The 25352-nt window shown below is 46.9% G+C and overlaps 1 protein-coding gene across 2 annotated transcripts; it reads right to left on the reverse strand.

The window, feature by feature from the left end:
• Window positions 1-387: 387 nt before the first annotated feature.
• Window positions 388-24717, reverse strand: CSNK2A1 (casein kinase 2 alpha 1). 2 transcript variants are annotated; one of them, XM_074888449.1, is made up of 13 exons: window positions 24626-24717; window positions 11088-11287; window positions 9926-10037; window positions 8919-9020; window positions 8448-8498; window positions 7597-7656; window positions 6836-6919; window positions 6313-6423; window positions 5406-5507; window positions 4408-4508; window positions 3572-3720; window positions 2203-2289; window positions 388-1713 (listed from the first exon to the last, which is right to left on the reverse strand). In XM_074888449.1, the coding sequence occupies exons 2-13, from the start codon at window positions 11186-11188 to the stop codon at window positions 1598-1600; spliced, it is 1176 nt and encodes a 391-aa protein (XP_074744550.1). In that variant the 5' UTR covers window positions 11189-11287; window positions 24626-24717; the 3' UTR covers window positions 388-1597. The 2 variants fall into 2 exon arrangements, with proteins under 2 accessions (XP_074744550.1, XP_074744551.1); XM_074888450.1 differs by lacking the exon at window positions 24626-24717 and adding an exon at window positions 17119-17192.
• Window positions 24718-25352: the final 635 nt, after the last annotated feature.

Consider the following 25352-nt stretch of genomic DNA (forward strand, 5'->3'; position numbering starts at 1 on the left):
AGAGCACTCAGTGCCCAGGACAAGCAACTGCTGCCACGGCTTCAGGACAGGAGCTCACCCAGAGGGACGGGTGCCCTTGTGCTTACAGCCGCTCCAGCTGAGCCCCACGAGCGTTACAAGTCACTGAAATGGCAACACACAGAAAAAACTAAGAATTTCAACACCTCGTCCATCAGGGCTGAGAGAAGAGGCAGGTTTTTTGGTTTTATGGCAAAAAAAAATCCTTCTCGCAGGAGATACGTTTGTGTTCTCTGCACTGCTCACCGTGCAAGGTGCGTGTGCAGGGGCACGTGGCCTCCCCGGGACACGCGGGGCCATCGGCCCCTCTGGTGTCAAAGCCTACCACCACCCCAGGGAGGCCTCTACACAGGGAACTTAAATCTAACCTCGATAAATAAAACCAAATGTTTATTTACACCAAAGAATTCCAACACTGGATCTTTCACATATGAAGGACAAAGTATATATACACAGCAAGGGGTAGCAGGGCTGTAACAAGGGTGCTTTTCTGTTGTCAATGATAATATTTGTCCACAATTACTGATCTACCATTTCAGTTTAAGTTAACGTCTGCTCGCTCCTTCCTCTCAGTGCATATTTACAAGACTGTGAGGTAACTGGTATTCTCACCACATGGCACGTGAGGGAGGGGATGGTGGGTGAAGATGTGATATCGGACTTGGCGCAGTCTGATTTTTCCAGCTTTAAGTAGCCACCAGCTTGAAACCTATATAAACAATTTAAAAACAATATACCCAATAACAAACTAATTCCAGAGATCCAAGCCAAGCAATGGCAGGAAGAAGCCCCCATGAGGAAGGGGCTGATTAGAGCAGGGCTTACTCTACAGGAGCACCTTTCTCAGGAGGTGGCAAGGACTCCAATCGGATCAGTAACTTCATCTTTTAAGACTAAAATTACATGCAAGGGGGTGAGTTGGCATTCTGGTTGGCTCCTAAGGAGACATGATTCAATCCAATTAGGGTGTCAGACATGATCTGCACTTACTCGTTTTAAGCTTATACCACCTCTCCATACTGGAATTGTCTCCTCAGCGTACCCCGGCTGAGTCATATGCAGGACACGGGGTTAAAGTGAGTGGTACTTTAAGAATCCCCCTCCCCTGCCTCACGAAGACTTGGTTTGGTAGTCTCTGGAGAACAGCACAATCCCCCAAGGTGTAGGCTCGCGGAGGAGTAATGGTGGGAACATGAAGAGAAGAGATTTCCAGCAGGATGCAATAGCTTGGAAATGCTGTTGATTCATCTTTGTTCTTAAATGAAGAGTACTTTTTTTAGGGTGGGGGGGGTGGGGTGGGGGGAAACTGTCCAAGAAATATTCCATCTGTAGGTATTTTCAGGGAATCCCCTGAGTTACGAAAAGTTCAAGTAAAAAAAGAAAAATCAGCCTATAATAATTTTTGTATATAATGACTGAACTACTATAAATCCACAAGCAACAGTTCAGACACGGTGCCTCCAAAGCGTTCATCCCCTCCCTTCCCCTGCCAGGCACGAGCTGCGTCCTGAGGAGAGGTGGAGGGGGAAACCTCTTCCCCACCTGACTCAGCTCAGGCAGCAGGAGACAGAGCCCATCACTACTGCTGGGCGCCGGCAGCAGCTGGAACGGGCATCCCCAGGGTGGTGGTGGCAGAAATGACGGGTGAGCCGGCTAGAGGTCCAAGGGGTGAAGGTGTTGGCACTGAAGAAATCCCTGGAAAAGAGACAGGTAAGCAGGATTTAGAGCGAAACCCAGCGCATCGCTACCCAGGACAGCTCAGCTGCTTAAATAAAGTTAAATAAATCTTTGCAGGTCAGTTTGCTGCCGCTTTGTTGTGTTTTCAGAGCTGCCAAAACAAGCTGAGATTAAAGATCTGTCCCTGTTCTCCGAACACAGCGCAGATTTGTAACATACAAGCGTCGCTGACAGGCAGACGTACGGCAGGATCGCTGTCCTTCAAACCGCTGCCAAAACATCCAACTACAAAGCACTTTTTAAAACAAGACCAGAAAAGCAGGTCAGGCTGCAGCCAGGCCTTATTTATCGTGCTCTCCCACCCACTTCTTCGTAGCCCTCGTCCCAGGAGATGACTTAATGCCCCACCTGCAGAACTCACCCTCCTGGATCCTCACATCCACACAGCGCGTATAAATAAATGCTTTACAACGCCACGCACGGAGAATAATCGACAGCAGAACTGACCTGACATCATACTCGCACTGCTGACAGGAGTGCTGCCACCTGGCATGTTGGACGAGCCCATCCGAGCCTGGTCTTTCACAATGGGATCTAGGAAGAGCACACTACCCTTAGGCGCCGTGTTGCTGCGCAGCAGCTGAAGCACAGTGGCTGCCCGCGACCTCTGCGCTCAGCCAGGCCCGGCAAGCTGCCTACGTCAAGGAATATCAACCAGCATCTAAAGGAACACAGAAGTTTTCACCCATTCCAGCGGGAAGCGCCCAAGAAGGCGCCACGTTAACGTGATCAGTGAAAAGTCGCCTAAATGATGTGCTTTGGAGCTCAGCAGGACTGTTTGGCAGGAAAAGCTGAAGGAAATTAAGGTGAAGTTGATCTCCTTTCTATGCTAAGCAATTGCATAATTGCATAAAGCCAAACCCAGAGAATGGGTGTAGCAAACACAAAGATTATCACTAATTACAATCATATGCCATGTCTATACACATCCCACAGCAGCCTGTGAGTTTGGAGCTTGTTGTCTTCTCTAAGATGTTCCCAACTTACTGACTCTTCGTTTTCAGCTGCAGGTAAGTAACGCTACCATCCGAACAGAGACAACCCCTTCCTGCTGCCCAAGCCCACTGCGCCAGACAAGGGAATTTCAAATTTTGCCCTTCCTCGTGCTGAGTTCAGCACAACCTGTATCTCTACTTTGACACGGGTTAATTTAGCTGTTTGTCCAACTCTTAGATTCCCAGCTTTCAGCTCATGCTCACAGAACGTTTCACTTGACCATTTCCCACAGGCATAACACAGATCTGTAATTTGTTAATTACACAGGTCCGTTCAGCAGCAAGTACAAAAGAACTGAGCAAATACTCCTGTTTTGCATTGTTACAGCTGTTTCAAAAACCTAAATATCAAGACTTGGGAAAAACATCCAAGCATTTAAAAACATTTACTAGTGAAAGTTACATTTTTGCATGTAACTTGCAAACCCAAGACCCGACTATGCTATTCGCTAAGGTACACATTTAGCAACAAAAGGAGTTAAAAGGGCTCGTTTCTCCGCAAACCAGTTTGTTTTATCAAAACACAGGAATCTGTGTATGCAGACACCTGCTGAAACGAGCATGGGTTTAGCACCAACGCTTCTTTAACACAGTGCTGCTGATTCATGGGCCTGACACGGGCATTTTGTTTCCTCAGCTGGTGTAGGTGGCAGTGCCCTACTTTACCCACCACAGTGACAGGCAGCCTCAGCTCCAGCGCAGTGATTTGCAAAGACCAGGCTTATTACGTTGCCGTTCTTAGCTCCTGTCTGCACAACCTACAGGAACGGAGATTTCCCAGAGGCACAGTAACTCCTCTTTGGACAGCAGCTGATACTTACAGAAGTAAGGGTGTTCCATGGCTTCTCTCGCTGTGAGTCGTGACTGGTGATCATATCGCAACAGCTTGTCTAAGAAATCCAGAGCTTCTGGACTCACCAGATGTTGGTTCTCACTGTGAACAAAACGCTCCCATCGCTTACGGGAGTGTCTGCAGAAAAAGATACCCAAATCAGGCTAGGCAAAGGATGTCAGGGCCCAAATTCACTTTTTTAAAAGAGCAAGAACTGCGACAGATGCCCGGCTCCAGGAGGGGCCGCTGCTCGGCGCGGCAGCCACGGGGCTGAGCCGCACCAGAGCACAAAGCGGCAGTACACCGGGTCTCCACGCGGCGGCACAGCCATCACAGCCCTGGCCAGCATGAGGACGCAAGTTCAGAAGGGATTTACAGGCCTAAAATCCCAGTTTCTGCTCTTATGTCCCCAACATTAGTTCCTTGTAGCTTTGGTATGTGTCTCACAAAATAACTCTATGAGGGAAAAAATATATAAATGCAATCTTCTGCATTTTCTGCACTGTAATTCTGAGAAACACCATTCTGTGTTTTTTTTTTTTTCCCCCAGAATACTGGAGAGAGCATTTGCCCTTCATGCTTTACGCTCCAGCAGTTCATTTATTGCCAAGATGACATTTCAAAACCTTTCCTCAAGTCCATTTGCAGATACAGGACCATGGGAAGCACTGGCAGAGCTCAAAGGCACAAAGTGACAGTTCTCAAGGATCTTGGCTCTGACTTCTCTCATAAGCAGAAGTTTTTGTTTACTTCAAGGTCTGCTGACAAAGCAGTAGCTGTCTGAGTCAACCAAGAGCTTATGAGCTACTCTGGACCTTGGCTCACCTGCCCAAGATGTCATTGAAACGTGGATCCAGTTCAATGTTGTATTTGTCAATGTAATCATAGAGATCTTCTGTTCCCAGCACCTTGGCTATCCTCACCAGCTGGGAACAAACAGAAAAATAAGTCACTGCTGTGAGGGTATGATAATGCCAAAGTCAGCGTGAAGATACAGCAGCACATTCCCACGGGAGCTTCAACTTGATCTCAGTGGTCTGAACCAGCAGCCACAGGGTGATCCCACGGCTCTGACTACCCTGGCCACAGACAGTCACAGGCATCACCAACATGCCTCCGCTCACAGTCGGAACAGAGTCACCCAAAGCAGCCAGGAGGGAGCTGCATACCCTAACAGCACTAAAACTTGAGACCTTACAACACTAACTCCCTTTGTAGCAAGAAACTAATCAAAACCAGCAAGCGGGGAAGGCAAGAATAACTGGTTAAAAAAGCAGAAACTCTGTAACTTGCACGTGAAGGGTGAAGCGTCACCCTGGAGGGCTCTAGAATGAAGGTTTGAGAACAGAAAGTCACTGTTCTTGAATGTCTGCACATTAGTTCAGATGCAGAGCACGTATTAAAAGTATAAAAATGTTGGCCTAAAGGCAACACATCAAAGATTTCAGAATCTATATAAAACTGTACCAAATTCACAGTTTCTATACAGAGGGGAGGGAGGGTGGAGAGTGGTGGGGGCTTTCCACATCACACAACCTCAGGAATAGTCAATCTACATACCAGAACACACCAGCCTTAATGTAACTATTGTTAGAACTTTTCCCAGATACCTACTGAGGAACTCGTAAGTACAAAACACTATAAATCTATTTCTATTTAATTGGTTAGATAAGCTGGCACACTTGAGAAAAGGAACGTGGCTTCAGACTGAGCAAAGAAGCCGTTAGAGGAATGCTTGAATTCTTCAGATCCCTTGACAGAAGTATAAGCAGGAAACCTTCGTTGTGCTAAGAGAACAGAGATTGTACATGACCAGCTCTCACCTGATCATAGTTGTCATGGCCATGGAAAAATGGCTCCTTTCGGAATATCATACTAGCCAACATGCAACCCAAGCTCCACATATCCAGACTGTAATCATACATCTGTACAAAACCAGAAGGACAATTCAATTTCTAATGAATTAAGCAGAACAGACTCCCAATACTAACAGGGTCCCCCCTCCCTCCAGTGATACAAACGCGGCCACATTATGCTGGGAACAGACTGAAATATCTTCATCACTAGATCCCTGTTCAGCTCGGTGTTCCAGTTACTCAAACTGGGATACAGCAATTAGCAGAACAGCAGGTATCCTATTTCCATCCCTGTCCATAAAGCCATTAAAGACCAGTTGCCTTTTTCTATTTTCACTGCACACTTCAATGTTACGAATCATTGAGAAACGCGTGTTGAGAAGGGAAGCATCACGACGAGCAACACGAGGAGTGGACTCCGCAGGGTACACGGGTAGCGAGGAAGCGCTTTCATTCAGAACCAGCACGATCTGGAAGTCACCAGTAACGCTGCTATTTCCATAATGCAAACTGCCATCAGATACGGGGGATGTTTTTATAGCTCAGTTTAGAAGTTCATGCAGTACTAGCTATTCCCACAAGGGCTTTGTTTCATTCCTGTACCTTACTGCAAACGCAGCCTTGCTAAAAAAAAAATACTCAACATTTGTATTCCAAGATCCATGATGATAGCTCTGTGGCTCTTCCTCAGGTCCTGAGACTAGTCATTAGTTTCTTTAAATCAGTGGCTTTATAGTCACTGCTTTCCATGATACATTTTAGAATGGACTGTCTTAGGCTTCAGGTCTCTAGAAATCTGAATTTCTGGTTTGCTACCTTGAAATGGCACAGACTTTCCATACAAAAGTCAGTGATAAATTCTGGTAATTCTTACCTGATAATCTACAAGGAGTTCAGGTCCTTTGAAATATCTGGAAGCCACTCTGACATTGTACTCTTGGCCAGGGTGATAGAATTCAGCCAAACCCCAGTCTATTAGTCTAAGCTAGAAATGGTAGAAAACAACAAAAAAAAAAAGGCTCAAGGGATGCTCCAGCTCTCCACTGGCTGAATCACCCTACAGGTGAGCTTAGTTTGAAGTTTCATTTACAAGTCTTCTATTTTCAATTAATTTGAAGTTGATCAGAGTATCTGTTTAGATATTCTCCCCAAACCTGTATCACCAACCAGCCTAAATAAAATACCTCTCCTTACCAAGCTTGTTTATGGGTCACATGTAACCCATAAAAACTTGGAAGCAGCACATAGAATTTCATTTTACATTTCTCCACATGACAGAAGCACAGTCCCCCTTGAAGATGTCTGTTAGTAGCACTACACAGGAATACCCAAAAGGGATCCTAGTTTGCCAAGAGAAAAGCAGGAGCTCTCCCCGCCCTCCAGCCACCCCACGTTACCTTTCTGTGCTCGTGGTCAATCATGACGTTGTGAGGTTTGACATCTCTGTGCATAATTCCCATGCTATGGCAGTAATCTAGAGCCTGTGGTGACACACAGAGAAAGAGATGCTCGAGTCACAAGAACCTCTCAAGTTCAATCGTATTCAGAAGTATCTCCACATAAACCAAGCCTAACTAGATGGCAAAACTTTGCTGTCCAGCGTTATATTCTGGACTAGACTCGTAGACCACAGAGAACACCTCTAGAGCCCCCTCTCAAAGGGAGGTCCCAGCAACAGAAGCGTTTTGACTTCATGTGCTTCCTCATCAAAAATGGAATTTCTGAGTCCCTAAGAGCACAGTTACTAGGTACTACTGATCAAACAAGGCTCCCCTTCTCCAGACTCTCGAGGAGAAAATATTTGTTTCAGAAGAGTGCACAAATACATTTGACTGACATTACACTACAGCACAAAACTCGCCAGTAACAGCTTAGAATTTTCTGTTTTCAGAGGCTACATGTACTTCTGATTTAAGATCTTAACTCATCTCCGTCTGTCCAAAGACTCTGCTAGTCTCAAAAAAAAAAAAAGACTAGCATTTTTTGCAGAAACAAGGCTGAACAACTGATACTGACTTGATATCTATTTTTCTGCCCAATTCTTCCATAGGCTTCCTCTCCCCTTCCCCCCCATTAGTGACATGATACCCATCTCTATAGGATTAGCTGAGTACAAATCCTAGAAATAAACCAACAAAACAGCAAAACACCAACTTACCTTCAAAATCTCATACATGTAGAATCGAATATCATAATCTGTTAATGTCTGGTATAATTGCTGTGGGACAGAAACACATCATATCAGTGTTCAACACTCAAGAAAAATACCACATCCCTGCCAATCTGGAACAACCCAGCCCTGTTCTCTGCTGCCACGGGTCTCCAAACCCATCTGAAGGAACAGCAGAAGTTTCCCAAGGTACTCGGATCCCACTCCGATCAGCCCGTTCCTCTCCCCTTACAAAGCAGAGTTTACTCCCAGCTCTGCTCAGACTGTACGTTGTGGTTCTTGTCACTAACTCCCTCGTGATGCCCTCGCCCACCACCAGCACGATGCGTTATGCCTGCAGACGGGGTCTCAAAAAGACCGAGGGTGCTCTGCAACATTAAGCAGCTGTTCCAGATGGCACTGCACAGCCATTCTTCTCCTGAGGCAGGTCAGTAGGGAAGGGCACAAAGAAACATTTAAATCCCTTTTCTCAGAAGTATGGAAAGCCACAGAAACAGCTGTCCACATTTAAAGTGGTTCCAATAAATAGTTATGCACTGCCCGTAAAAGCAGAATGTTTCAAAAAGACAGGTACTGGTGGTCCACACGGGAACAGATTCCGAAGGTTAGAACACCACTGGGAATCTGGATTCTCATCTTGCGACTTCTGTGGCAAAATGGTACTAAAGGACTCATTACAAGCTTCTGTCCCAAGCATATTTACCTTTAAAGACAGCTACTATGTTGGAAGGAAGTGACTAAATAACCTGCCTGCTCCCTACCTACTTGCCTTTCACCAGAAAAACATTACAAGTGCCTTTCACATGGAAAACATTAGAAGTTCACATCCCACACCGTACCTTAAAGTCTGTGTTGTTTACATGTTCAAAAACCAAAGCAGGTGTCCGAGACTAAAACAGAGAGAAAAGTGTTCAGCCATGTTAAGGTGAGGTAATATGTCTTCTCTTAGGATAATGAATTAAACAGCTTTTACTCCTAAAACTGCTAGAAGCCCCTCTGCCTCAGACAAGACTTATGATTCCCCTCAGACAGAGAAAGCAGAGCCCAAGCCTGCAGCGCCTGGCAGCACTGTTTGTGGAATGAATTAACTTGTCTCAGCTCACTCGTCCTTACAGGGTGAGGGGCTGAAGGGACCTGTGGGGGAAGGGCCCTCTAAGAGAAGTTAATCAGATTAAGAGCTGATCTGATTAAGCAATTCAAAAGCAGGATTTAAGAGCAGGGGAAAACAAAAAGCCAGGTCAGAGCTGAAGTCAAACACAGCAACTTCACCCGTAACCCCGGTGGAACCTTTAAGTTCCTTCCATACTCACCACAGGATCTTTTACTATATCTGCAAGAGTGATTATATTGGGACCGCCTCGCAAGTTCTCTAAGATCTTGATTTCACGCTTGATTTTCTTCTTTTTAACAGGCTGAGGAATAAAAACCCAAAGTGTAAGACAAAACACTCCAGTAAATCGAGGCTAATGGCTCAACATGCAGATGACACAGGCAGGTGACTGCAAGTCAGCAAAACACCTCAAGGCCTTTGCAAGTGAAGCTCCAACAGCCAGATCTCGTTGTTACCTGACTACACATCCCTCCACTAAGGGCTCAAGTGTCTGCAGCCTGCTTTCTAACCACACAACCCTGACAGCTACAAATACTAGTTTCGTGTTAATGAGGGTTAGGAAGGTGGCTTTTTTTTTTTTTAAAAAAGCTGCCTGAATATGATCTGATATTCCAAAACCTCTTAACTGGCACATGGTAAATGTATAACTACGAGAAGCCCACGAGCGATTCGAGGGCCACTAACTGAAGGTATTTCACCAATCAAGGCTGTGGAATAACCAGCATCCAGGAGATCCTTACTCAGGCTGGAAGGGTATTACATGTGCAATGGAACATGCAGAGCAGAAATGAAAATTTTTAGGTTAGCAGTCCCTAAATCTGATCAGTGGCTTTAAAGGACAATGATCCCATTAGCTCACAGGCCTCTAGGCACATGACAGCCAGCGCACTGGTAGTTAGAGAAGGTGAGAATTTTCTAGTCAGCTGTTGAAGTGTTGCTTAGCTCCAAGTAAAAATGTGTTGCACATCAGGATTTCTTTAAGATAGATGCTAATTCCTTACAGGCAGAGATGTGACTTAATAACCAAATGTAGGGCTTCTATTAGGAGGCTCAGAAGGGTGGCCCATTTCACTGAATGACACTCCAAAGCCAGGCTTTAAGGATTGCGGTTTTAAAACATCAAATGTTTTAGATGAAATGCAGCACTTTCTGGCCTCCTGATCATCTCAAGACAGATTTTTATCTTTTGCCCAATCCCCAGCTCACCTTGAGAATTTTAACAACTACTTTTTCATTATTTGTAATGTTGATGGCTTCAAATACTTCACTGTATTTGCCTCGGCCTAATTTTCGAACTAGCTGGTAGTCATCTTGATTTCTGTGGAGATAAAAAGATAGAGTTCCAAAGAGCTCAGTCATTTCCATCACAATTTACAAATCACTCCTTAACACTAAATCACTGCCTCACCTTCCAGACAAGGTGGATTAACATCTTACATCTTCTGGACGTGATGATTAAGAATTAGGAGAGAAACAGGGAGCTTCTGCTCACCCAAGTTAGATTCGATCCAGAACCTATTTCTTGTGCAGTAGGTAACATAAGCCCAACTATGCATTTCAGCATCAGCAAACTCGAGCTATCCCTTCCACCTTCTCTATATTTGGAAGCTACATTTTTTTCCTTGTATAATGTTGTTAAAAAGCAAAGCCAGTAAGACCAAAAATTTAAGTGCTAGCCTATTTAAAAGCAGACTGGGCATGAAACACCACTTACACACAGAGACTGTATACATTTCAAAGACCAGGAACTGCCACAAAGCTGAGGGCAGAACTTAGTCCGGGCCCTGCTATACAAAAGCAGGAACGCAGGAGCTATGAAGCTGGCACCACTGCTGTCCGATTCTTGGATGGTTTAGTCATGAGCTCAATTTAGACACCTTCTTTCTTCAAAAAGCAGCAGACATGTCTTTTCCACTCACTCACAGAGAGCTGAGCAACAAGTCACAAAATAGCATGTACCTATTTAAGTCTGCTGAGTCTCTTCACTCATGCAAGTCAGAAGCAACTTCAGATGTCATTTCGCTTCTTTTCAGCCCTCGCCCAGGACCATTTAGATTGCTTCAGAAAAAGATTTTCTTCCCTCTGAAAGGGGATGTTTTCTGATTACCTGGCAAAAATTCTTCAAACCAAACTCTTAAGGAAGCTGCTAAAAACGTGCCTACACTGCCAGGGATTTAGAATTTTGACAAGAAATACTTTTCTGAAGAAAAGTTGTGATCCTAACACTTGCCATGCACACCAGACATCTGCCAAGAGGCATGAAAAAGCCTAACGTAGCACAGGTGCCTGAACGCCCCATGCACCACTACACAGGATCCTACGGGGATTGATCCCGGCCCAGGGACACCCGTAACCTGCCCAGACTTACCCCCACTCGACAACATGCGACTCATAGTCCCAGTACTCCCGGGGTCTGTGTGTGTTCACATCCGTGTAAACTCTGGCCCTGCTCGGCACGGGTCCCGACATATCAGACAGGTTGGCAGGTGGAAATGAGGAGATGTCTGAAATCAGAGGCTACCCGACCTGCAAAGCTGGACAGAGGATAAAGGCCTCAGATTCTTCCACCTGCAGAGAGAAAATAAACCAGAGGTTAAAATCTCAAGATACTATAAAAATATTGAAGTTAGTCATCAAAAGCTGCTGAGGAGGAAAGGCTGGAGCCCAGCCACAGGCCTGGGATGATTTGTCAGAGCTTGAAAACAATTTGTCTGCTCTCCCTCACACAGGATGGGACCACTTGGCCCTGCTAGCAAAAGTAACACCACCTCCCCCCCCACCACCTTGCAACTTCCAGCATGTAGTTTCCAACTTAGGGTTGCAAAGATAACTTTCCAAAAGGGAGGAAATGCAAAGTGCTCTGTATCTGCAGACAGACTCCTTTCAGCTCCAGAATGAAAGCAACAGCCACCGGCTGCGATCTCTCCCCCATCCCGAGGAAGTTTTGTGCCATCCCATGTAACCAAAATGCTTCGTTCACTCGAGGCCGCACAACTTGCAATGCGCTAATAAACGATGCGCTAATAAACAAGGTCACCCGTGCAACCTGAATCAAGCACTTTCCAAAGTCCCAACTTCTAGAAACGCCAATTGTCATTTGAAATCAGAACTTCAGGATTTACTTGCAATTCTTAAAAGGACTGAAGCCTTTCATGTGACACACACAGAGGTTTGTGTGGTTGTGTTGATTCATTCCGTGGAAAGAAAGCTAATGAGCTGATCCACCAGCACCCTGCCATTCGTCCACTGGAAAATGCAGGTGCTAACCGGAGCATTTATGTACAAAGCAAGGCTGGTCAGCTCAGCAGCAGGTTGCTGGAGGAGAGCAGAGAAATCCAGACGCTGTGTCAGAGCATGGATCTTCTCAGTTTTAAGCACCCTCCCACCCATATATTACTGTACAGGCTTGTATAAAACAGCTTAACGACATTTCAACACAATCATCCGTGCTGCTTTCCCCATAAAACAAAAATGGAAATGTATTCACCTGAAAGCAGCATCAGGACCAAAACGTTATCCAAAGGTGAGACTGCTGAAGTCTCAATGTCACTCTGGGGATTTTCATAGTACAACATTTTTCCCATTTCCACATCTTCTGAAGAAGGCTTTTGCTACCTTCACGCCCTCCTGCACGGACATCTCATCCCATCACCTCACAACAGACACCTTCTACATACAACCCAGTGCCTGCTTGAGAGCGGGCAGCCACTGGGTCTCACCTCTGGGCTCACTTACAGAAAAAAAGCAGCGCCACGCTGTACGATGCAATGGTCCTAGCACAGGCAACAGCATTCTCCAGAAGATGTAGGACATTTATAGCGATAAGCTACAACCACGCTAATTAGACTACTATGAGGAAAGTACATCCCCAACTAGCGGCGAGACAAGAAAGGACGTTGGGAAAACCTCACAGAGGCCAGTCATTATGAACCACTCGGGGACTAAACGGCTCGAGGATGCTCGAAGACTTCACGACAAACCGAGGCAGCCAGGAGAGTTCTGCTGGGATGGGGCACCAGTTTGGTCACATCCTTCTACAGTTAAGACATTAAATCCAACTCTCCAGAAGACGGGGGCGTCTGTGTTGGATTACGACGCTTTACCCAAACATGAAAGAAAAATTCTGCTGCAATGTCTAAAGATGTTTCTTTGCATTCTTGCAAGGATTTGGTAAACAATGTGATTTTAGCAAATCTTAAGTTTTACCACTATTGAGAGAAGTCAAAGCAACTCAAACAGGTCAAAGACTAATTTCTGAATATTTAAGACAACAGTAACTTACTACAATTTCATACCAAAGTATTGTCCTGCCTAAAGTAAAAATAGTGCCTTTGCACCTCTTAAATCTTTCACCACAAGTGAAAGTTGACACACTTCTAAATATTTAAATAGAAAAATCTCTTTGCCAGCTTTCAAAATAACCTGAAAGGAAGGAAGCTGTACTGGAGCATGAAAGAGCATCATTTGGTGCATAGCATATGGCAGAGACTACACAGCCCTGTTTACCAAAAGGTGCTCAATCAGTGGGCAGTGCTGGAATCTAAATTAATAGGATTTATTTGCTATGCCAATCTTATCCCTTCACAGAATACGGGCAACTGCCAAACTGCAGGAGGAAGTAATAGCCCCATTAATCAGAAAGTAGTCAAAAAGACCTAGAAATCTGCTCAGAGCAGTTAGTTTCGGCTGTCAGGGTACGTCACACCAGAAGAAAATTCTCAAAGTGAAATCCTGCTCTACAGGCAGCGTGCTGTTGTTTCTTCGAGGTCTGCAGCACTTCAGCCTACTGCAAGGACCACAGCAAGAAGCCCTGGCTATGGAGATGGTGGAGGACCTGGGGGACACAGGTCTGATGCCCTCCACCATGTCCCACAGCTCGGCCAGCAGCTGCTTTGGCATTGGGAAGCACAAACGTATGCGAGGTCTCTTTCTGAGGACTAAGCCTCCTCAGGTGGTACCGACCACGGCAGCGTGGGTTGTTTTTTGACCTACTGACACACAGAGGGTGCTGAAGGCAGCTCCAGGTAGAAAAGGTTGGAGTAATCCAGCCCCAAGGTCAAAAAAGGACATGGCACCATTCCAAAGTCCACAAGAGGTGTGACTGAGGCCTCAGCCCAGTAAAGGAAGGACAGGGCACTTCAGCCAGGTGTTCAGCTAAGGGAAGAATATGAAATATTACTAAAAAAAAAAGAATCTATTCCTGGACAAAATATTAGTCCTCTAACAAAATACACTTTCAGAAGATTAGGCAGCAATCATCTAACACCTCAGACCATTTATGCTGCATGACTCAGACACTCAAAAATTAGATGTATATACCAAGAATGTATCCAGGCATTAACAGAGCATGCAAGTTTACTAGAACACTTTTAGGACAGTGAAATTTATTAGATTTCAAAGCTTAATCACTGTGGTTTCATTTCTCCTCACTCCATGTAGTTCTGGCAGATGCACTGGCTAATTTCCTCTGCCCAATACTCCTTGTGTAGGAATTAGCTGAACCTGTATATAAGATGACTTAGCAAATCTAATTTTTAAGCACAACTCAGTATCAATAAAGAACACGTGACTGCTCCACCTCATCCAGCTTAGCAACATCAGTGTCAGCACAGAAAAAAATAATGAAAAAGAAAAATCAATCACATTATCTAAAGATAGATCAAATTTCACAGTGGATATTTTTTGTCACGTAGCTCTAGCCTAGCACGAGCTGTATGCTCTAACAGACTGCTCAGAGAAGGGCTTTTTCAGGAAATCATTGACTGCAGCTTCTAAGAACAGCACACAATGCCTATTTACGAAGGTAGATATTATTGTCTACTGTTCTTTATACAGGAAGAGGAGAGAGTCTGCACAGATAATTTGGTTTTAAAGCAAACAAAGTTACACAAACTTACCCTGCCTGAAAGCTTCTCACTCTCTCTGCTCAAAACTGCCATGGAATTTGTATGTATTTTGCTTTCACTGCCCCTAGAGAGGGATAATTTTGCAGTGGATCCAAGCTCGTTGACAGAAGGGACCAACACAGATAGGGACAAATAATGGGGACAGGTGTGGTCATGCAAAAGTCAGTTTAGTGGCAGTTTTAAGGCAGAAAATCTACAGTATGAGCAGGGATTACGCTTAGCCAAGAGGAGTGTCCTGAGCTTGTTATAAAGGATGAGTTCTATTTCTGCAGAATCCAAATAGAACATGTCATTTATTAATTCCTGCGTTAACGACGGAATCATAGAATAATTTATATATGCTAAAAGTAATCTAGTCAAAGTAGATCTAATTAGTTTGCCATGTCCAGTGTAGTCCTGAGCATCTCCAACAAACACAATGCATCTCTGAAAATTTTGATTCCTCTGGTAGAGAAGTGCTTAACTAGTAACCGTGAGCTTTTTTTTAGGCAACATATCGGAGGTCACAGAGAGAGGAAGACAAAGCTTCCAGTCACCGTCTGACACACGCTGTCCAGTGCTAAGGCTTGCCTGGGCAAGGACAGAAAACGGCTCTTCTGTTTCAGCACTTGTGGTGCCAGCCCTCGGGAAGACACCACCATCACCCAACAGCGCTCACGTGGTAGCTACGGCAGCACCACACTAAAGTTTCAGTGCTTGCGTAGGCCTGCCCTTAAAAATGCCATTTAAGTATTAGCAAACTGATAATTAGCTCATCTCTTACACAGCATCCTTATCGAGAGCACCCCGCAGGACCCTGTTCATCCTGCGTATGAAAAAAATCACAAGAACACAGCCAAATACAGCACTGCGTGTACTACTGATAATTACACCGCAGGAGCGCCCCAGAGCCCCAGTCAAACACAAAACCAATTGTGCTACCACCATATAGGCTTTTTAAATTGGAAGGTCTATTAATTAAAAGAGATCAGTTCTTAAAAGTTTGAATTATCCTAACATTAGCTTATTGTCTGAGCAGCACGGCATGCCAGACTTTTTGTGCCTAAAGTACCCTAAAACAGTAAAGAGCTTTTCAATGTTCACTTTGATTTTAAAAACATTTTAATTTAAACCACTGTTACAAACCCCCTCCTTTTTAAAAAGGGATTTTATCATCCTCACGATACACTCTAATCCCAATGGCAAACCCCGTCCCCAGGGAGGACTTGGCTTCCTGTGAACTATCGGTACGCACAGCACATACCCAACTAATAACGGGAATTTCCTTCACCCCCTGTCCTTCCAGGTGTATCCACATACAGCAAGTAGCAACAAAACAGCTAAGAAATCTGTGCAAATTAGTTTGAAAAACACACCTACTCAGCCTCTAGTAAAATTCACCTTTTAGTCAAGAATAACTGCAACATTGGAATCTTTTTTCCTCCCTTTTAAATGGAAATGTTTTTGGCTCAGACTTCTCTCAAGCACAGTTACTCACTCAGAACCTTAAACCTAAGTTGCACCAGTATGACGCAGCGCACAGACAGACTCCCAGTGAGCTGGAAGCCAAGAGCTTCCCAGAAGACTGGTGTCCCGAGGAACCTGCAAGGGCTATCCGAGCGATGACCTTTGCGGATTAGGTCTGGAGTATAAATAATGCACCCAAGAATACGAGCACGGCTTGACACCGGCCTGCCTGTGGATTGCTGCTGACAGCACAAGTCGCCCTCGGCGTGAGCTGTGTATTGCTGGGTAGTTCCAAGTTCATCGAGAGCAGAGTTAACAGTGAACTATGTTCCACGCCACATAAACACGGTTATTACCGCTGACCCACCTGAACTCAGTTAGCAGAGAGCAGTCCCAAAGGGGTAAGATAGGCCCCAAACTGCACCAAGCCAAACTCAGAGTGCCAAAAAAATATTGCTGTCACTTTATCAGCTCTAGACAGGCTGTCCCAGACAACCTCAGCTTCTTTGCAAGGAGAAAGCGAGATGCACAGATTGGTCAAACAGGTCTAGAGACTTTCCTCTCACTTCTACTTTCCCCACGTAAGCTCATTACCAGCAGCGACTGTGACAGACTAAGACTGTGAACAGGTCAAGACACTCAGCAGCCAGTTCATTTTGAAAAAAGAAAAGCTCTCTGTCAGCTGAGTAGAGCAGAATTACAGTAAGTAGCCTGGAATCAAAAGGTTATTCCTTTCTTTTATCCACAACTGCAAGTGAGACATTACCTTTCACAGTAAATGGCTCAAACCCAGCCTCTGAAATCAGTGTGTAATGTGCTTTATTAGTGAGAGAACGCATTACAATTATCAGATAAAACTGATTATGATTCCCTTCACAGAGCCCATTTATCCCTCTCTCGTAAGCCTCCCAGGGAAGGAGCACTTGCCTCTTCAGGGTTTGGAAAGACACCTCTAAAATTAAAAGATCAAGACATGCTTAAATACTACAGTGCAGCCTGCTGGCAGTCAACACTAATCAAAACCTTACCTTTAAATCAAGAGCTTACCTTTAAAACAAGAAATAATAGTAACCAACTTCATAAAAAATGTGTTCTGTCTCACAAAATAAATCTGATTTGTGTATTTTCATGATGCTGGAACTACAGCAATATGAGTATGGAACAGATGACCTCCAGAAGTCCCTTGCAACCTATATTTTTCTGTGATTTTATAGCTGAAATAGAAACAAGCCTGGATTAACAAAACGGACATTTTACATCCTTTCCCAAAGACCATTTACCTACTAAAGGGACAACATCAATAGAAAAGCTGATTTTAAAATCTAATTGAGTGAAAAAATAAAAAAGCTTAGGTTTGAAATCAAACTTTTCTCTTGGTAATTTTTTGGCACAGCACAGCCTGCTCTAACTACATTCTTCCACCAAAATTATTATCCAGATTTCTTTCAAATAGCTGGTTGTGTCCGGCTCTGGAGAAATAACAAATCACGATATATAACAACCTCAACATTCTCTTAAAGAAGAAACAGGAACAGTTGTGATTAATTCAAAACAAGACATAGCCAGTCACTAGGGAAAACAGTTGACAGGTTTAAACTGGAAGAAACATCTTGGAGTAATTCTGCACTAGCAACGTCCTAAAATCGAGACCGGTTCTTCCTTCATCAGCTTCACCGATTCCTCCCCTGAATTCCTCGCAGTTCCTGCCAATGAAGATGTCATCCCTGGTAATGAGCATCACGATCTATGCAGAAGTCACGGGACCGACCACGGAACGGTTTTACTGTAACTCCGTATTTTAGGATAACCTCCACAGTCTTGGGGAAAACTTAACCCTCCCACTTCACAAACATAGAAAGCAGCGTCTGCCACGTCTGAGGCTGCCCAGGTCGCCCTGGCAGTATCACTGATGCCCACATGCTCTCCTAGCAGAAGTTCTCTCACCGGTAGTCTTTATTTATTGTTCAGACCTGTAACAGCTAAATTTTAGCAGAGCTTACACAGACCCACTACAGGTCTCCAGCAGCTCAGCTTAGTAGGACAACTCTGCTCTGCAAAACTTCAGTGTTGGGAACAGCACGTGTACCTGGGGCAGAACAGCCGGGATCTTCTCCAGCAGCAGGAAGCTGCCAGTGACGGGAACGCTCCTCACCCCGTCTAAGATTTTATACAGAACAGTTAACTTCCAAAGCTCTTCTCTTCCCCTTTCTCCACCAAAAAAATCACAGAGACTCTCTCACATTTTCAGAGCTACACCAGTCCACAGCACACAGAGCAAAGGGAAAGCTTTTCCTAACACAAAAACTCGAAGACTCAGCTTGGATGAGGCCGCGTAGCCGCGCTGGGCAGCGACACCAGTGAGACACCCAAGCCCCAGCAGCCAAGTGCGGGCTCTGCCGCTTTCCCACGCCTGCAGCTTCTCCTGCCACCGCTCCCAGCCTCCCACAAATCACAGCGGATATCCTCGCTGCTGCGCTGAAGACTCCTGACACAATCAAATAAAAATGGCTACAAGCGGAACCAGGCATTGCCAAACCAACCTCTCACTACACACACACACCCCCCAAAACAGAAACCAGTGACAACACTCTTCTGCTGGCATCTCCTCCCCGCCCCGACAGTTCAGGCCAAGCAGGGAGCGCAGAAAAGGCGCTGGGGTTTTTTTGGAGGCGCACCTCTTTAGGTCTGACCTAAAGCCAAAGCAAGAGCACTTGCAAGGACTTCAACGGAAAGAGATTATTTTCCTTCTAAGAGCATTAACAAAACTAAAGCTCCTACCGCTGGAGCTTTGGACAGTATTATCCAAGAAATTAATTACCAGAACTACTGTTTCTGAGACCCTGGCAACACCAGGCAACTCTTCCTGAAGGCTCATGAAGGGGAACGTTTCAGCACCATGACAGGCTCTTCACAGCTGACATCAGGTCAACTGGCAGCATCCTCTGGAAAGTTCTACCCTCCTAATTACTGCTTAGTGACACAGTTGTTTTCCTCATTAATTAGTACACACAAGAGTCCTGACAAGCCAATCATTCTGCTGATTTGACTCCTATGGTTCACGTACAGAGTGTGATTTAGCTAGAACTCAGACAACTGAACTGTACCTACCATCTGTAAAAGTTATCTGGTTTTAATTGATCTGATGCAATTCCTAGAGGCAGGAACAGTTACCAGAGCCAAAGGATAAACCAGCGTATGTTGCATGTAACTATTTCTTCAGGAAATCCGTGTGATCAGCTGTTCCCATCGAGCGGGCCACGCACTGCAAACCATCTTCACCGCTCAGCTGGCATCCAGAAGGCTCAGCAAGAGACCTGCCGCTGCAAACCCCTGCTAGAAAGTACAAGTTCTAACGTAATTCTCTAAAAATTCATCATTATTAACACAAGACGAACCTAGCTGCAACGGTTCCAAAAATCAAATGGAAAAAACCCAGCTATCAAACTTCAGAAATCAGTATCTATTCTGCACTGGGTACCCTAACACCCAGGGAGTGCTGGGTCTCTACAGCTACAGCCAGCTCTCCCAGACGTTGCAGGTGATGTAAATGTACTGACTAGGATTTTAATATTTCACACTCGTGCTTTGGAGATTAACTGAAGCCTGGTGAACCACAGCATCCATCACTCAGGGTAACCCAGCAGGGACACGAAAGCTGAACCCACCCTTGCCATGCCAAACCAACCCACACCACTGTCAGCCATATACAGGGGCAAGTTTGTCGCTACAGCATCTTTCTTCACACCTGCAATCACCCAATAAAGCCAGTGCCCAGCATTAAGTCATGGCTTAGGACAAGTATATATTTATAGGCCTGATAAGATGCATATGTTGGACATATGCCTGGATGCCATACATTATAAATATCAAAACTTGTAACTCCTAATTTGTAAACTCAGTTGAAATGAATCTGGATGCTGCACAACTTCCTCAGTGAGCAAAAAGCCCTCCTTTTCCTTCTGGAGTACAAAGTGCTGCTTAATCTGCAGAAGGCAAGGCTGGAATTTAACCACGCGCAGGTAACAGATAGAGAAATCTGTGACAAAACTTGTAAGAGAAGGAACATTACAGGAGCCCTTGTTTTCCTACACTGGAAATTCGTTGTGCGCGTCCATGCTCACCCATTTTCAGAACACTAAAAAGATGCACTGAGAAACTGAGCGCTGAGGGCTTTGGCAAGAACATGGGAGAGGCACCATTTCACCTCCCTGGACGTGCAGGACTTCAGGGGCACTTCTACACAACATGGTGATACCTCTCTCACCCAGCGAAAGCAAGTTCTGGCACGTAATTCTGTGTTAACACCACAGAACATGCTGGACTCTCCCTACACTTAGCTCAATTAAAAAAGGCTACTTTACCCTTTGGTTGTTCCAGAAAGTACAAGGGCAGAGGCCTACTTCTCTGCAAAACCAGACTAACTTCATTTTTCTAGACCTGCTGCTAACACTTGAAGACACAACCATCCAACTGGCAACCTGTAGCCCAATTCCACCTTGGCCCCAAATTATTTTCCATTTCCATCTAATATACATTTTATTCACCATTCACTTCAAGTAAACTGCCATAATATAATCCAGCCACTAGATTAAGCAGCTGGATGGCCTTCTTTAGAAAGCATCTCCTTGCAAATGTAATATTCCTTAAAAATTAGAAATTAGTCAGAAGAAGGATGTAACCTAACTCTCAGAAATAAACTGTGGAAAATTTAAATTATTGACATAGTAACCTTCCAAATACGAGTCCGTGGTGGTATTGTCTTGAGTCCACAAAGAACTCCACGGTCTCCCTTCTGCTCTTCAGCTTCCCAAAGCAGCAGCACAAAATGGATAATAAAATCATTTGAATAAAACTGCCCAGAGCAGTCTGAACACAGGAGCAGGTAAGACTCACGTCAGGCTCACTCTGCTGCTCCTCCACTGCTGACGCCTGAGCAACAGAAGATATCCATGAAACACTGATCCTATGACCACATCGACAATCCCATTTCTTATCAACCTTTCCTACCGAGATAGGTTTGGCACCTTGATGGCAAATAGGGTCCAAAAACCAGCTTGTAAAAACACTCGCTTTCAGCAACAGCACTAACGCCAGTTCAGAAAGCTGCAGTCTCCTCTTCAAAGCAGTTTTTCTAGGTCCAAAGGAGAACTCCCTTTCTCCAATTAGGTTCTGTAAATGCCAGGAAAGTCAGCTCTTGGAAACCCCTGGAAGAAGATATCCAAGCTCAGAAAAATGATCCAAGAGTTGTCTTGCAATCAAAACCAGCTAACATTTGTAGCGAGACTGAGTCGCAGCAATCCTTCCTGATCTTAAAATCTGTGGGGTTTATTCTCTCAAGACCCGTATGAGACAATAAAATCTAAGATGGCATCAACCTCACCCAGATAATTTACAAAACTGATACCTTAATGTAAGCAATTCAGTAATGGAGGAACAGTGGAGGTGACAGGTCTGGTAACCCAGAAATAAATCCTTGCCTCTTCAGAAATGTGACATGAAATTAATCACACCACCACAATGTCACCCATTTGCTTCTCCTGTCTTCCTTTCCCTTATTCCTCAGAGGACCGGAGGAAAGACAAAAAGAGAAAATTAGTTCTAAGGAGAAAACAGAAAAAGAATTCAAGTGGAAGGTATAAGGACACCTGCCATTTAATAAAATTGGGAAAAGTTACATCTCTGTCCTTTTTATCACAGTAGAAACAGTTTCTTTCTCTACAACTCCACAAATCTATAACCACCTTTCGGCATCCTATATTCCCAAGATTCTTACTTTGAACCCCTTTCATGTCCATGTACCTAACCCGCCCTACTTGAAAATGCCCCAAATCTCAAATACCAAAGTCTTGCTGTGTCTCACCTTCAGGAAACAGCATTTTACCAAGTCTTTCCCCAGTAATCCCCACCACAGGTTTGCATCTTCATTCTCACGTTTAATCAGCTTTTTTCAAGTAAATATGTACCATTAACTACCCCTGCACAAAAGTAAACTCTGCTTAATGTCATGAAACATTCCATGATACAATTCCCTCTGCATTTGCTAGAGCGTACCACCAGTTTTACTGTCCCTCCCTCAAAGAGCCATATTCCCAACAGAACCCCTGTCTCCTCAATCCACGAACCCATGCGCCCCAAGAACCTGTTCCAAGTCTCCCACATGGAAGCCACCAAACTCTCTCACCACATTTTTCCATCCTCTGTGCTTTATCCCCACCACCGCACGTTACCCGGCTACTCCACTACATTAGCTTCCCCTCCTTTGCGACAGCCAAGGCCGAGACGACGTCGCCTTCCTCGCTGCAGGGTTGATGTTACCTTCCTCAACCCCGTTTCAACTCCTCGTGGGCAGCAGCCGACTGGGCAAGCTCACCGGGCTGAGCTGCAGGACGTGTACACTGAACTCTCTGCTACCGCCCACACTGGGAACTAGAAGATAGTGAGGCTTCACCAACAATACATAAATAATAGAAATTATATTACCAGGTACAGAGAAAGGTGAAAAAAAAAAAAAGGAAATTTCTCTCCATTGCCAAGATGAAAGGGAAGGATCACTGCCTACCACCAAAGATCCACATACTTCATACTCAGGCAAAGGTCTGGACCTTTACAATAAACCCTTCTCTGCCAGGAGGCATCCCAAGAGCCGGATTTCCAGCCCCAAGACACGGGCGGATCTTCTCCTGAGAGCGGAGAGCAGACTGCCCCGCACATGGGATCGGACGCTCTTCTGCTGGTGGGAGCCCCATCCCATTCCAGTTTTCATTTTCCAGTTACAGCCACAGCGCGTGTCTCCACAGAGGCCGTACCACTCTGGGTATGTCGTACCCAGGCACGGCATTGCGCTGTAAGAACTGAAGCATTACCCTAGTCCGAGTTTTAGGACTAACTAAGGAGCTGATCAAGCTTCACACTGTCCACAAATCCTGCCTAAAGTCTTTCCAAGCATAGTCTCCCCTCTCCTAGCACAAGTTTTGCCCTTTTCTACATCATGCTGACATGAACAACGCACAGAACAAGCTTCTCTGTACCTACCTATGCTATACCCAGAATCCATGCTGGCATCGCATCCAACACCCAGGCTGATCGGCAATACGGCGTGAACACCAACTCTGAGTCTGAATATTTTGAGCAACTATTATGTTTTTGAAACGAGAGTTCAAAGAGAAAACTAAATTGCTACCTGCACCCAAGCAGAAACGTTGCTGTCTCCATGCGCTTCCCTCTAAAAAGATGATGTTGCCCCCAGCCACCTCGGCCGGGTGCTCACCCGCAGACGCAGAACAAGCTCCTCTTCCCGAGCCGTGTATGGAGCACACTGCGGACAGAGCTTCCACGAGCCAGGTGAGCACACAGCACAGCCACCTCCAAGGAGACGCACACAGCACCCAGTTTCCCAGCCTGGCACCAGTGGTCAGCGCAAGAGCAGCTCTCCGAGCCCCAGTCCGGTGGGAGGTTTGACCAGCACAACGCCCGCGCCGTTGCAGACCTCTCTCACAGGTACCGGGGCTCAGCCCGGGCGCGAAGGACCGTGTCACTGAACAACACGGGCTCAGGATCCACAAATTTAGCTTGCAGAAGTGAGGCACATGCCCTCATAAGTCTCTGCATAGATCAACCACTGCTGTCAGCAGAAAATATACCGATGACTGAGTGTTCATAATCCAAACTTTATTGGTTGTACCCAAAGCCTTTAGTAAGGAAGAATAAAGTAATCTGACAAACAGCATGCATAGGGTTTCATAATCTTATCTGCCCTTTCGTTTACAAAGCATATTTTACCAACAGCCACACAGCCCGTTGCCCCAGGGCACAATTAACTAAATTACAGCAGGGGCAAGACCGACCACCCCTGCTTTCAGAAGAGGAGAGCGACTGGTGTGGAAATCTGTGAAAAGCACCTTTCCCTCCACCAGAAAAGCCCAGAACAGAGTCCCTGCGCGGCTGGGGGTGGGAGCAAGAAGAAACAGGCCTCTCCTTGCCCCTCCACACACCTTGCATCCCCCTGCTTTTTTGGGCAAGGCGGGGAAAAGGCAAGACAGAGCCTTTTAAGTAAATAACACCTACACCGCCTGAAAGTGCGAACCGGGAGAACTGGGGGGAGGGGAAGGCTACCCTGCCGTGGGGCCCTGCCCTTCCTGCGTGGCCGGGGGGGCAGCAGGCGGCCCCACAGCTGGTCCCAGGCCAGGCTGAGAGCAGCCGAGGCGGCCCCCCCGCAACGCCCTGCCCCATTCCCCCCCCGGAGGCACAGAGGCCCCCTCCGCGGACAAGAGGCGGCGGGCCCTGCCCTCCCCACCGCGCAGGGCCCGCCCGTTCCCACCCCGCCGCCTCCCGTTCCCCCTCAGCGTCGCCGGGCCAGACCCCCGCCGCGGCCCAGCTCTCCTGAGGGGCGGCCCCGGCCCCTCAACCCACACCGTGCCCGCAGCGGAGCTGAGGTGGTGGGGGGGGTGAGCGGCGCGCAGGAGACACAGTGGCGCCTCTCTCCCGTCGCCCCCTCCGCCCACCCCCACCACGGAGCCCCAGGAAGGGCGCCGGAGCCGCCGGAGCTCGCCGGTACCTGCCGCGGCCGCCCGCTCGCCGCCCGCCCGCCGGCCGCACACAGACAATATGGCGGAGGCACAAGGCTCGGCCGCCAGCCGCAGGGACCAGAGCGAGGCGCGCCGGAAGCGGAAACCCCGCAGCCCGCTGGCGCGCGACGTGCGCGAGGGGCGGGGCGCGCATGCGCAGTGCGGGCGGGGAGCGCGCCGCAAGGGATTATGGGAGCTGTAGTCCGAGGCTGTGACGGTCTCACCGGCGCGGGGAGGCCCCGGTGGGGGTCTCGGGCCTCGTTCCCGCTCCGTATCCCCGGGTCCTGCCCCGGTACGGGCGGGTCGGGTCGCCCCGTGAGGCGAGGCGAGGCGAGGCAAAGCGAGACGAGGCGGCGGGACCCGTAGCCCAGCGCGGCCCGCCCGTGTCGGCCTCCCTCAGCCCCCGCGGACCCCGGCGGGAGGGAGGCCTGGTCGTGCGCGGCGGCCGCTCGAGCCCGGGCCCCTCCGCGGAGGCTCCCGAGGAGCCGCCGGCGGTCGCCCCTCAGCGGGGCTGTACGCGGGGCCCGCCGCCAGGTGGCAACTGCGGCCTGCGGAGCCGAGCCGGGCCCGCAACCCCCCGGCCCGGCCGTGCCCTGGGGCGGAGGCGGCCCTTCCCCGGCCCACCCGCCCTCCAGGCCCGGCGGCCGAAGCCCTGCGGACGCTGCAGAGCGGTAGGGCCCCGGGATGCCCCGCACCGGGGGATCCCTGAACCGTGCG

The sequence above is a fragment of the Strix uralensis genome, chromosome 18 (genome assembly GCF_047716275.1).
Source record: "Strix uralensis isolate ZFMK-TIS-50842 chromosome 18, bStrUra1, whole genome shotgun sequence".
NCBI classification, from domain to species: Eukaryota; Metazoa; Chordata; class Aves; order Strigiformes; family Strigidae; genus Strix; species Strix uralensis.